This window comes from Vipera berus (genome assembly GCF_964194415.1).
Source record: "Vipera berus genome assembly, chromosome: 2".
Lineage (NCBI taxonomy): Eukaryota > Metazoa > Chordata > Lepidosauria > Squamata > Viperidae > Vipera > Vipera berus.
Window position 1 is genome coordinate 27,953,408 of NC_138203.1, and position 14,593 is coordinate 27,968,000.

General features: G+C 36.2%; 1 protein-coding gene across 7 annotated transcripts in view; it reads right to left on the reverse strand.

Annotated features, from left to right (window-relative positions):
• ERCC8 (ERCC excision repair 8, CSA ubiquitin ligase complex subunit) overlaps window positions 1-14,593 on the reverse strand; it is a 38,147-nt gene that overhangs the window by 22,654 nt on the left and 900 nt on the right. For 3 of the 7 annotated variants that reach the window (XM_081315707.1, XM_081315708.1, XM_081315706.1), the window contains 5 exons: window positions 9,656-9,751; window positions 8,124-8,225; window positions 6,093-6,216; window positions 1,869-1,950; window positions 954-1,022 (listed from right to left, as the gene is read on the reverse strand). In XM_081315707.1, coding sequence (XP_081171833.1) covers window positions 954-1,022; window positions 1,869-1,950; window positions 6,093-6,216; window positions 8,124-8,225; window positions 9,656-9,751 — 473 coding nt within the window. Of the gene's footprint in view, window positions 1-953; window positions 1,023-1,868; window positions 1,951-6,092; window positions 6,217-7,388; window positions 7,613-8,123; window positions 8,226-9,655; window positions 9,752-10,561; window positions 10,747-14,593 lie in introns of those variants that run through there. The other 4 variants (XM_081315711.1, XM_081315709.1, XM_081315710.1 and 1 more) reach the window with 4 other exon arrangements.

A 14,593-nucleotide genomic window follows, 5' to 3' on the forward strand; every position in this document is an offset into this window, starting at 1 on the left:
TGAAGGCACTATTAAGGACCACAGAATATGCATAGCGAAACATCATGTTACTTTATATATCAACATAATTTCAGATGCAATTCTGGTAATGGAAGAAAAGTAGAATTTGTGAAACATTTACAGGTACAACAGAATTAAAGGGTAGAGTTCCAAGAAATTAGAAGGAACTATATGTCATTACAGGCTGAAGATACAACAATTTTCAATGTTAACAGGATTTGATAAGATTTGCATCCAAAATGGCATTCCTTACTTATATCCCGAAACAATACAGGTAAATTATATAGCTCAAGATTCTAAATCTATTTCATAATGTATCAAGTCTGAATTCTTGCCAGCTATTAAGCTGTCACTTTTCAAACCACAGATTCTGAGCTGATACCAGAAGGTAGATATCAGATTACGATACCTGAGATAATAGAGGAAGGCCACTAAATAATCTGTAAAATCCTGGGCAATGGTGAATGGGAACAGGTCAGGACAATGGGCAGAAAGAACGAAAAAGGAGAATGCCCTGCTAGAGAAACCACTCCCCACTCATTACTTGTTTTTTGGAATAAAAACACTGTTTCATGGCTTACCTGAATTAGTTTACAATTAAAAAATATAATTTTAATCATGTATAATATAAAGCACTCGGACAAATATAACCAAGACAGTTTCTCAACTTGCTTAGAAAACTACAAGTTTACATCTGAATGATATAAAATTCAAGGAGTCCAACTTAAATAGACATCAGAATTTTTTATAATTATCAATAATATATCTTTAGCCCAACAAGATCAGACAAATGTTAAGGAAGAAAGCCCTTCTCACTGCTTCTTTGACAACTGGCACTAAACATATCTGTCCTATTACTTACAAAGAAAATATTGTTCAGTGCAGTTCTTTACACAGTGTGGTATACTCAAAGTAATTATTGTCTAACATTTATGTTTCAGAGTAAGAAATACCCTGCAGAATGTGAGAACAAGATCCTGACTTGAAGTCACAAAGCTGTACTTTGGAGCTTTTGGTACCAACTGTAACAGAAAAAGCAAAAACACATTACAGAAAACAAACACAAGCACTGCATGTTGATATAAAAATATACAAAATAGATAGCAGTTTTAATATCTTTAAACATCACATAGGTTCATCAGAGAATTACTTTTATTATAATTACATTTTGCATTAGCATACAGCAACTGTTTCATAAACAAGAAAGAAGATATTATCTTCTTCTTTTATAAAAAGGGAGTACAGTACGTACATTATAATAAATGAAACATTTGTACAGTATGTGTAAAGCGAAACTCTATATACATCACCCTATACAGAGCTTCAAATGGATAGCCCTTAATGTCGACATAATACTTTCCTTATGCATGAGATGCTAACAACTCAAAATTTAGCCACAAAGCCTGGTAACCCATATGCTACATTTAATTAGTGGGATAAGTAAGTAATGTGAACTATGAATACCCTTAAAAATATAGTGGTGGGCAAGAGAGAAATTATAGATGAGTCAGATATGTGCCCCCATCATGTGACAAATCTGAGACTGAAATTTTTATTTTAAGATTATTATTTGCTATGCCTAAGTATCAAACTGGCCAAAAAATATTTTAATAGTACAATTTGTTCATGTTTATTCAAAAAAAGCCCCAATGTGTTCACAAAAGCATGGTAAATATCTAGAAAATACATTACACAATAAGGCTATGTACTATTCAAGTATTCTTTCTTAAATGTAAAAGTTTGTAGGGATGCCACATATTTGTAACTCTAAATTATGTTATGTTGCAATCTTGAATACAGAAAAGAATTATTTTAAAAAATGAAGACAGTTAAAATATATTCAAAATATATTTAAAATTAATGCAAACCTGCAATTAAGCAATGTCTTGTAGCAACAGGAGACATATGATGACTGTATACTGTCCCATCAAAATGAAATACATCAGCAAGCTGTTAATTGAAAGATAACAGATTATTAAATACTTGGACCAATTCAAATCTTAACCAGAAGCGACAGACCATAGTTATGATTGATAATACATTAACAAAAATAAAATAATAGTGTCAAGTTTTAATACTGCATGTACCATCAAAATAACATAAAGAAACGAGTACTTATAATTACAAGATTAAACTGCTTTTACTTTTAACATTTTTAATCCTGTTTTCAACTACAAAGAAAAAGAAAAGCCATACCATTCTACATTTATATTGTTTAGCCCCCACCTATATCTGTTATTTTTTATATTTTTATATATTTTATACATTTTTACAAAATTTTACATTTTATACATTTATTTTTCATAATTGCCAATTATGATTAAATTTCAGTACCATTAATATCTGCAAAATTGAACTTTAAATTTTAAATACCTGTTATTATTTTACATAAGATATTAAATAACACTTATTCCTTATTCGTACCAACTTGTTCATAAATTAGTATTATAGTAAAATAATTTATTACTTTCTACTTCATTTTAATGCAAGCTTTGAACTTGGTGCCCTTTAACCATAGATATATTTATCTGGCTTTAAAGTTGATAGGTTCAAATAAAAATCCAAGTGATTTCTTGCTTTTGTGAGAAAACAATGGCTGCACTGAGATTTGCTTTAACTTGATGCATCACTGAAAATGCAGCAACATTTTCTTCACAATTTTGAAGAGGTGGAGGGCATCTTCATGGTCTCTGAAGTTAAAAGTATCCACCTTGATTAAGATCGTTCCCATTCTCTTTTTCCTACAATAGCTACCCCTTCTCAAAGTAGTTCCATCTTTTTTTGTTTCCTCCTTTTATGGTACTTTTGCAAAGAGGAAGATAAATGTGTACAGTTTGTACATGTAGAGGAGACAGATTTACATGGTTATTATGCACATTTTGTAAATTAATTACTAATGATTAATTCAATTAATTAGGAGTTATTAATTAAAGTAATCTATATCTTCCACCTTCTTGTGCCCTTTTTTGGAATGTGACTTCTTGCAGATACATGCTGTGTGTGTGTGTGTGTATAATACATAAACTCACATACATACACATGCACAAATTGTATAATATATGGCTTCTAGAAGAAGGTATCTGGGTTATTTTAGATATAGTCTGTCTTTGAAATAGTGTGAACCATTCCATGAATGTATGGATTAACCAAGGAGAAAAACAAAAAATTCCAAGAACAAGCCACTCTATTTGCATATCCTCAGGTTATACTAGTAACATCAAGAAATTCTATGAATCTTGTGAAATATAAATTCTAAGTCTATGGAGATTCTGTCATTCAGGTCATAGCATGCTTGTTATCTTAGCTATTATAGTTTGTAAACTACAATTTAATGTGTTGATGAAGCCTACTTTAATAAACAATGATTACATAATCTATGGTTTACCAAAATGTATAAGCCCGTGTCTGACATTTACAAGTAATATAATGTACTGATTTAAAAGCTATTTTTCCATGGATCAGCTATTTGGCTTTCCATATCAAGTACAGTCTCCTTGCTGGTCTGTGATCCTACAGATTCCTGACAAACCTAGCAGACAACTTTCTCTCCCAAAAAGTAGAGAAGGGAACTAGGGGATTAGCCATATTGGATTTAATTCTCACAAACAGAGATGAAATGATAGAAAGTGTCGAAGCCACAGGAACCTTGGGGGGAAGTGATCATGCAATATTGGAATTCAACATTATGGAAGCACAAGCAATAGAATACAGCCAAACTAGAGTCTTGGACTTTAAAAGAGCTAATTTCAATAAACTTAGAGAGACCTTGGGAAGGATTCCATGGATGAGAATCCTAAAGGGGAAAACAACTCAAGAAGCTTGGGAAATTTTGAAAAGTGAGATAATAAAGGCCCAGTCTAGCACAATACCAACAAAGAAGAAAAATAACAGCTTTCAAAAGAAACCAGCATGGCTGCATAAAGAACTCTCTGATAAACTGAAAGATAAAAAGGACAAGTATAAGAAGTGGAAAGAGGGGCACATAACTAAGGCAGAATATCAGCAAACAGCCCATGCCTGCAAAGATGAAGTGAGAGAAACTAAGGCTCAAAATGAACTAAGGCTTGCGACCAAAGTCAAAAATAACAAAAAAAAGCTTCTTTCAACATATAAGAAACAAGAAAAAAGTTAAGGAAATGATTGGTCCATTAGTGGGGGAAAGTGGCAAGAAGGTGACAAGCAACAGGGAGAAAGCAGAACTATTTAACTCGTTTTTTGCATCTGTCTTTACACAAAGGGAAAAAACAGTCCAACCTACCAAAACCAGTGCCATAAAAAACAGAATAGAAACGCAAGTTAAGATAGGCAAGAAAATGGTAAGTGAGCACCTGTCCAGCCTAGACGAGTTCAAATCACCAGGACCAGACGGATTACACCCCAAGGTTCTCAAGAAACTGGCAGACGTGATCTCAGAACCACTGAACTATATTTTTCAAAGATCCTGGAGCACTGGGGAACTACCAGAGGACTGGAAGAGAGCTGATGTAGTTCCCATCTTCAAAAAAGGGAAAAAAATAGATCCAGGAAACTACAGACCTATCAGCCTGACCTGGGAAGATTCTGGAAAAGATAATCAAACAACAAATCAGCAAACACCTTGATGCGAACAAAGTTATCACTAAAAGCCAACATGGGTTTGTCAAAAACAGATCATGCCAGACAAATCTTATTGCATTCTTTGACCAAGTGACAAAACTAGTGGACCAGAGGAATGCTGTAAATATAATTTACTTGGACTTCAGTAAGGCATTTGATAAAGTAGATCACAACCTACTACTTGATAAGATAGAAAAATGTGGGTTAGATAGCATCACCACCGGATGGATTCGTAGCTGGCTGACAGGCCGTACTCAGCGTGTGGTCCTCAATGGAACTGCTTCTACATGGAAGGAAGTGTGTAGTGGGGTGCCCCAGGGCTCTGTTCTGGGCCCAGTGCTCTTCAACATCTTCATCAACAATTTGGATGAGGGGTATCAAATTTGCAGACGACACCAAGCTGGCAGGAATAGCAAATACTCCAGAAGATAGGCTTAAGATACAGGAGGATATGGACAGACTCGAACACTGGGCACTATCTAACAAAATGAAATTCAATTGTGAAAAAAGTAAGGTTCTACATTTAGGCAGGAAAAATCAAATGCACAGGTATAGTATAGGTGGTACCTTGCTCAATAGTAGCAACTGTGAGAGAGATCTCGGAGTCCTAGTGGACAATCACTTAAATATGAGCCAGCAGTGTGCTGCAGCTGCCAAAAAAGCCAACACAGCGCTAGGCTGCATTAGCAGAGAGATAGAATCAAGACCGTGTGAAGTACTGATACCACTTTACAATGCCTTGGTAAGGCCACACCTGGAATACTGCATCCAGTTTTGGTCACCACGATGTAAAAAAGATGTCGAGACTCTAGAAAGAGTACAGAGAAGAGCAACAAAGATGATTGGGGGACTGGAGGCTAAAACATATAGGGAACGGTTGCTGGAATTGGGTATGTGTAGTTTAATGAAGAGAAGGGTGAGGGGTGACATGATAGCAGTGTTCCAATATCTTAGGGGCTGCCACAAAGAAGAGGGAGTTAAGCTATTCTCCAAAGCACCTGAAAGCAGGACAAGAAGCAACGGATGGAAACTAGTCAAGGAGAGAAGCAACCTAGAACTAAGGAGAAACTTCCTGACAGTTAGAACAATTAACCAGTGGAACAACCTGCCTCCAGAGGTGGTGAATGCTCCAACACTGGAGGTTTTTAAGAAGAGACTGGACAGCAATTTGCCTGAAATGGTATGAGCAGGGGGTTGGACTAGATGACCTCCAAGGTCCCTTCCAACTATTATTATTATTATTATTAATTATTATTATTATTATTATTATTATTATTATTATTATTATTATTATTATTATTATTATTATCATCATCATCATCATCATCATCATCATCATCATCAACTCTTGAGACCAGTCATACATTAGGCTTGACTCTATGGTGTGTTCATTTAAGTTGCTTTACAAAAATCAGCCAATCCTTTGTAAAAAACAAGGATGTGTTAAAATACTATTTCTCTTTCATATAATGATCAAATTATTAAAGAAAACTTACCTGTAAAGTATTTGTATCCCATATTTTCAGTGTTTTATCAAATGAACTTGAGGTAAACATGCCAGTATCATGAGGATACCACTGAACAGTCTCTACGCTGTATTTATGGACACCAGGATGGTTCCTATAATGCAGTCATAGAAAAGTAAAATTGATAGAGATTATTTGCTGTAATAATGCTCAACAAATCTGAATATCTCAACTATTTCAAGACCTAAGTAGCAGGAAGAGCTAAGATCACTTTAAACAGGAAAGAAAGACTAAAATAGTTCAACTAGTATAATTCTACTTTGGTTTAATGTAACAGAGCAGAACCTAAGCTAGCTCTGCCACCTACTGGGTAAACATTTAATCACACAATTAAAAAAATATAAAAGCCTTCCACAGAAGATCTACAAGGCCATCTCTCTTAACCAGTTTTTAATCTGTTTCATCTCATAACACACATTACAAAGGTGGGACTTCCAGATTCTGAAACTGGAAATCCTGTGGCACCACAAAAAGGATGGAGACAGTGATATCAGTGATACCTGGTGATATCATAGATGTGGGTTTCTAGCTGAGGCGGCATACCTGCAAACCTATTATGGCACACCAATGTGCTACAGCACAATGGTTGATAACCAAACTTTGCTCTAAATCAAAGTCCATAAAATTAGGAGCCATTAGGGCAAATTTGGAAACAATGAACAAATGCAGACACCAAAATTGGCTGCTCTGTACTAGCTCTGAGGCAAAGATATATTCTAAATATATTAAAAGAAATGTAAATACTGTTTACTTTACTGGCTCTCTGTGGATTACAAAAATACAAATTACATACAATCCTACAAAATAAAACATACATGGTAAAAGCCTGGAGACAACGTTTGGTGACATTCTAGGATCGCCTCCCCATCACTCTCAGAGTCTAGTGACCTTCATATGACTTGGCTTATGATGATTATGTGCCATCTAGTAGGTGTCGACTTTTAGTAATCACATAGACAAGATTTTTTTCCATGACGACTACATTAGTACTCCTGCCTCCCATATTCTATGTGAATTAGATTGGCTGAAGGGAGATTGGCTGATTCAAAGTTGCAAGCCAAAGCATCAAGAGAGCTTCAGGTTAGAGAAGACTGTCCTAAGTATACTTAATTGCTCCAAGAGAAAGAGAAGCTACTGCAGGCAGACAAAACAAAGTATAATAAAACAAAGTATAATAAACTTTCCCTCCTGCTTTTTAAATTTATTCACCTGAATTCTTTCTTATTTTTTTTTACCCTTTATTGTATATTAGTTTTGTATTTCTACCTCAAAATGGCAGGAAATCTATCCCACCAATTTTGGCAGTTGTTTCCAGACACTGGAGAAAATGATTCAGGGATGATTACTTGAGTCTCCATGACCTCAGACTGCCAATCCTTTCCATCAGGATATCAGATTGCTTTATGCCAACCTTCATTTGAACACAGATGAGTCTGCACAAGTTAGCAAAATGCCTTTGTTTTTCATACGCTTTAGGACAAACTGAATATCTGATGAAATAATCAAAAACTGTAATGATGACACATGGGAAGTATTTGTTCAATGTTTCCTACTACAATACTCGTTTACATTTTAATTTTTTATATATATACATTTCCTTGCTTTGTCTATGTGCCTCCATTTTATATAACTAATTTCCTTTGGAACTTTGGACTGATTTAAACCAGTATTGCAAATTAATGGCAACTACTAAGAATTTTGGTTTGTTTTCCTAAATGTTTTAAGAGAGATGAAAAATGAAATTAAAAAATATACATTTGGTCTAGCAAACAATCCCCTATGGCAACTAACCTCTTCCTGTTTCTAAAGGGCAGCTGAAGATCAATCTTGCTTACCCTGGTACAAGAACATACATGCTAACTATGCTATAGCACAAATTGTGCTAAAAATAGTTTCTTAAATAATGTTTCATTTATTTTGTTGACAAAATATGAGTTAGCAGTGAACTGTAAACATGTAATGTAGATAACATATTCATAACAAGTTTTTAAGTGTACATACCTTCCCACAGAACAAATCACTTTACAGGTATAGCATGGCGTTCTGCTAAAGTTCTCAAGGTCATACAATACAATAGTACCATCAGAACCACCTGATAACATACTGTAAGAAAACAAGATATGAATCAATTCAGATATTGTAGGCTTTACTCTCCCCCACCAAATGTGTAATTTTATCTTTTAAAAATAGTTGAAAATTAGTTTATTTAAAAATATTAGACCATTTTAATGTTAAACATATATATTAATTTCAAGCTGATTTACTTTTTAGTATACCATACCATTTTATGTGCTGTCATCCAGCCTCTAAATATTTTATTTTAAATATTTTAATCTAAAAATATTTAAACTGAAATATCTGAATAATGATTTTAGAATAAAGAATTCTTGATATAGTTTAAAAGTTGTCCTAAACAAAACAATTTTCTTAGAAATTATTTTTATCGGCATACCTGCAAATATTTTAATGTAATTCTTCACACTAATCATGTTCACATGACATGCTAAGACACTGAATCTGGTAAATAAAACATGGATGTACTGTATCCCTGCCCACAAGTGCTCCAACCCCAATCCTATGCAGACCTTTATCCTAGTTTCAGGTTTAACTAAGCTTTGTGTTTATTTATTTTTGTCATATTTATGTAGTGTATATCAGAGGTGGTGACCCTTTGAGAGCTGTATGCAATAAAATTTCATTTTAGTGTATATCTATTAGTGTACATTCAAACTAACAATAAAGTTATCTATTCTATTCTATTCTATTCTATTCTATTCTATTCTATTCTATTCTATTCTTCTATTCTATTGATGTTCTGTCCAAATATGGAGTAGCAATTATTTCCATATAGTTAATTGTCTCTCTGGTTTGGAAATTGCTTGCTTAATGCTTATTTTGTTATCTACCCAGATTCTATTTTCATTAGCTGGACAAAAAATTAACCCACAATTTTGTATTGATCCTTCCAGGTGGTGGCACATGGAAACCATAGCCAATTATACAGTAACAAATAAGCTGCCAAAACAAGAATGCTTAGAAAATCCACCCAAGGCTGTTAGAGGAGATCATATGGGATTAATCAAAAAGACCTCTGAACAAGCCAGTAAAACTCACTGGATATATATCAGACTGCTCTATGTTAAGATGCTAAGGAAAAAAAGCTAAAAAATTAACAATTTAACATGCAAATTTATATTAGGAAGTTGGCTATTCATTATCTCTTTTTAATGTTTGTATTTAGTATTTTATTCTGCCCTGTGAACCGCCCTGAGTCCTCAGGGAGAAGGGCGGTATATAAATATTATTAAATTAAATTAAATATATACATATATACATTCTGGGATAGTCATTTGAAAATTGTTAATTATAATTTCAAAATTATTCAGTTGGGCTGACAATCTTTCATTATGCTGCAAGTAAATTTTCTGAAATGCTTCTATGAAAAAAAAGTTTCCATGAAATTAAAAATGCAAATATTTCAGATCAGTTCAGTAAAATAAATTTCATAAAAAAGCATAATAAAATATACATACTATCGATTTTCAACAGGTTCAATATCCAAGGTATTAATTCCACTTCCATGAATCCTTTCAACATCACTGTTCTTATTTAACTCCAAGCTTAATACCCTTTTAAGAAGGAAACAATTATAAACAAAAATTAAAATTATATATTTTGTTATTTTATCAAATTCGTCAATCCACTACATTTATCATTTACAGTATCTTTTGTCAGATGTCAGTAGTGTAAGCCAACTCCTCCTTTCCTATGACATATTTCCTCCTTCTCCTGATCATGTGCCTTACACCCCTCCCCTTTCTGGGATGGACTTCCTCCTTCTTCTCCTTGGGCTCTCCTCCTCCATAACCGGCAGACACACGTGCTCCTCCATAACCGGCAGATACACGTGCAGACACTGGGAGTCGTTACTGTCTTTTGACCTTGGAAATATCCTGCGTTATCATCTAATTCACCTCATCTGCTGTAATCTACTCTGCATGCAAATAAAGGTATTTCTGGATGATAAAAGATATTTTCATGAGTTCTGCTATCTGGCAAAGGGCTGTTAAACAATGATAGAATCCGCCTATACAGACCAGCACAGGGGTTTTAGCAAGGGGAAAAATCATTAAACGACAGCTTCATCCAGAATAGTCAAAAGACAGTTTGATCTCCTTGCCTGCCTGCAATAAAAAGGGATGATTTAATTCGCCATTCTCCAGCTTCATATGATCATTTTGCTAAAGATGGCAAAGCCTTTGTTAAGTGTACAGAATGCGATAGCGACAAGCACATTACAGCCATGTATCCTACTCCACTTCTAGGCAATTCACAGCAACCACCTGCATCCAACCCTGCTTCAAATTATGGCGGGGAGCAACAAAGTCATGCTCCAGTCACAAATGTCTCATCTTCACCCCAATCTCCAACTTAGAGACCTTGTTCTGCTCAAGGACCAACAAGCTCAAGAATTGAAAGGCACCAAAAACTTTCATCACACCCATCACAGAGCTTGTCCTGCCTCTGCCTCTTGAAGACTGAATTCGTCGCCTTTACTGGTTGGATCCTCACTTCAAGAAGAAAAGTGATTTGAACTTTAAGTTAGACTATTTTAGGCCTGTAATGGCAGTTCTTATTATTGCAATATGTATGCATGCTTATTTCTTATATATCTCAGGTTTATTTCTTATATCTCTCAGGTTTTTAAGACAACAAGCTAATCACAACCATTTATTTTTATTTGCATACCTACCAGTATCAAGTTTATAGTGGTATTATGAAATACCAGACGGGGAGTGTGCTGCCACCACATGGCTGTTTTGGGGAAATTATAATATGCTATTTTATCTGGGTAGCCAACTCCTCCTTCCCTATGACATATTTCCTCCTTCTCCTGATCATGTGCCTTACACCCCTCCCCTTTCTGGGATGGACTTCCTCCTTCTCCCTGGGGACTCTCCTCCTCCATAACCGGCAGATACATGTGCAGACACTGGGAGTCGTTACTGTCTTTTGACCTTGGAAATATCCTGCGTTATCATCTAATTCACCTCATCTGCTGTAATCTACTCTGCATGCAGATAAAGGTATTTCTGGATGATAAAAGATATTTTCATGAGTTCTGCTATCTGGCAAAGGGCTGTTAAACAATGATAGAATCTGCCTTTACAGACCAGCACAGGGGTTTTAGCAAGGGGAAAAAAATCATTAAACGACAGCTTGATCCAGAATATAAGTAGTTTGTATCTAAATTATGCAATCAAACATAAGCAGAGATAGGTTAATAACACTTCAATCCAAGCAAATAAAGCAACAGTATTTATGTATTGTATTTGTATCAAGTAACATTTCAATTTTTAAGTGAATTACTTAACTGTTTTTATCCTATAAAAGCTTTATAAATTATGAATAAAAATGAATCTTTTTTTAAAAAAAGTCCTATTGATTTGGCAAAACTAGAATTTCCTTTTTTAATTTAAAATATTTATGTTACAAATTTGGTGAAAAGTAGCCTTAAGATGCCTTGAATGACTCACAATGATTGAGAATTTAAAAAATCATATACCCCATTTCCTATAAAAGGATTCTATCATTATAATTTTAGGATTTACAAAGAATTTATCTACATTTCATCTTTTCCCACTATGTCAGGTAGTATATATAAAATAGATTATTCAATTCTATCTATTAAATATAATATATTCTTTCTCCAGAAGCAAGATTAGAACTAAAGGGTAGAAAAAGTAATGAGCCATAAATTTCTCCTGAAGTAGACATAAACTCTATCAGTGAAACTTGAGTGCTTTGGGATATGGTGAACCAAATTTTGCTGGAATTATTAAGGAAAATGTTGGATGATCTTCTCTTAGAAATGGTATAGTCTCATTTTATGTGGCAAATTCTGAATTGAAGAGACATTAGAAATTCATTCCTGGATATGTAATTCCATAAATGTCAATATTGCATATTGCACTGTGCATGACAATAGCCATTCCACATATAATGGCATATTATTACATTGATTCCTCAAGTGGTTAACAAAATTATAAAATATTATCTGCTTCTTTATTCTTTTTGTCTATTATTTCCACATTTGGATCACATTAATAATAAGTTTTTAACTTTTTAACTTATCAAAAATACAAATACATATTAATTTGTATAATGTGCTATGTCCTCCATCAATACAGATAGAACCTTGCTCAATGTCTTCACTATTTTTTGACCATTTCTTTAGCATAACTAGAAATCCACTTACATGAAAGAAGTCAATCCTAGAATTTCAAAGGATGCTTGGACTGACATTCCTATTACTATTTTAATATGTTACATTAGCTTTTTTTGAGTTTACAGAATATATTATTTAGAACAGTGTTTTTCAACCACTGTTCCGCGGCACACTAGTGTGCCGCGAGATGTTGCCTGGTGTGCCGTGGGAAAAATTGAAAAATTTGATTTTTTTTTAAAAAAAGACTCTCCCCTCGCGAGGGCGGCGGCTTCTGCTTTCCCTTTCGCCGCCACGCCAGTTTGGTCGCTGCTCGCCATGACCTTGTTGACTGCCGGTAGCAGGGCGGCCACGCGCCTCTTGGGAGCCAAGGTGAAGGTGTTTTTTTTCCCTCCCCCCCTCTCCATTCGGCTCCTTCCCTTTTTCGGGGGTGGAGTGGGGGGTGGGGGGTTGGGGGGGTGACTGTTCTTGCAAGCGCCATGACCGCTATTGCCGTGACTTGGGCTTGGCTCGGGAAGGGGGAAAGAGGAGAAAAAGGGGCTGCAAGTCTTGTCACCGCAGGGCAGTCTCTCTCGTGTCCGCCTGGAAGTTCTCGGCGATTCCCTTCCCACGTCAGCTTGCAGAGCAGCCGAAGTGCGATTTGGGCAGGGTGTTTCCCCTCGCACACAACCCCCCCTTCCCCCTTTTTGGTTGTGCCAGCCCTACGGAGGCTTGGCGCGGAGAGTTCCTCGGGTTGAGATGGGGTGTCTTCCCCATCTCCGCGTGCTCTCCAGCAGCTGCGAGCTTCGCTCTCGCTCTTTAGTCTCCTTTCTTGTCCCGCTGTCGCAAAGAGATGATTATGCGGTTGTCAGGGTGGGGTGGCTTAGGAAACGGGAGGGAGGTTGGTAGTTGGGAGATCTGGGCTCGCTAAAGAAAATAAAACACGAACGAACAAGCAAACATCGTAAGGTAACCCCTTTCTCTCCCCCCCACCCCGCTTCCTTCCAATACCGCGAAGCTTGACCACCTTGGCCTTTATGGTATTCTTTTAGGCCTTGGCGGGACGGCTCACACTTTTTTTTCCGTTCACGTGACCTCTGAAGGGGAAGCTCTTGGATCTCTTGTCATTGTTCAATCTGCATATAATATAGTAAAGGTAAAGGTAAAGGTTCCCCCGCACATGCGTGCTAGTCGTTTCCGACTCTAGGGGCCGGTGCTCATCTCCGTTTCAAAGCCGAAGAGCCAGCGTTTGTCCGAGGACGTCTCCGTGGTCATGTGGCCGGCATGACTAGACGCCAAAGGCGCACGGAACGCTGTTACCTTCCCACCGTAGTGGTCCCTATTTTTCTACTTGCATTTTTACGTGCTTTCGAACTGCTAGGTTGGCAGAAGCTGGGACGAGTAACAGGCGCTCACTCTGTTACGCGGCACTCGGGATTCGACCCGCCAAACTGCCGACCTTCTGATCGACAAGCTCAGCGTCTTAACCCACTGAGCCACCGCGTCCCTATGCATATAATATACTCGAATACAATTTTAAATTGGTATTTAGGGGAAAGATGCATGCTGGGTATTCGGTTCCTTTGGAAGGCATGAAACTGATACGGCTAGCTAGACCGAGCTGCTAGAAAGACAGCTTGGAAAAATATGTCTATTTCCCCTCCCCCCCCTTTCGGAGTGCCTCGTGATTTTTTTCATGAAACAAGTGTGCCTTTGCCCAAAAAAGGTTGAAAAACACTGATTTAGAAAATAGTTCTCAATAACTTCAATGTTGGTTTCTTTCAAGGTAAATTGCAATCCTAGATACATTTGCTAGTTCTGGTCATTCAATGACCCATGAAGTCAGATTTCCTTCTAAAGGAATTACAAGCATATTGTGTTTCTATTTCTGTGAGCTGGACCACCAAATTGTAGCTTACGTTTTACTTACATCAGTATTGTTTCATCTTTTCTCAAAGCTTAGAGCAATATTTTTGACACTTATTTCCCAAATAACCTTAGAAAGAAAGTTGTGATCACACAAATGGTTCTCTCCCATACATTTAGAAACTGCATATTTAATGCATGGGAGAAACATAAAGGTACTAGTTTTTTAACATTTCATTATAAGGCTCCATATGAGCACACATTCATAGTTCGATTGATGTCCCTTTCCCCATCCAAATGCCATTTTTGAATCTGCAGCTACACTGAACTAGGGGCATCAGTTCCTAATTGCAGAATAAAACAAAATCCCCCCTGAAATAAAGCTGAAAATGACCCTATA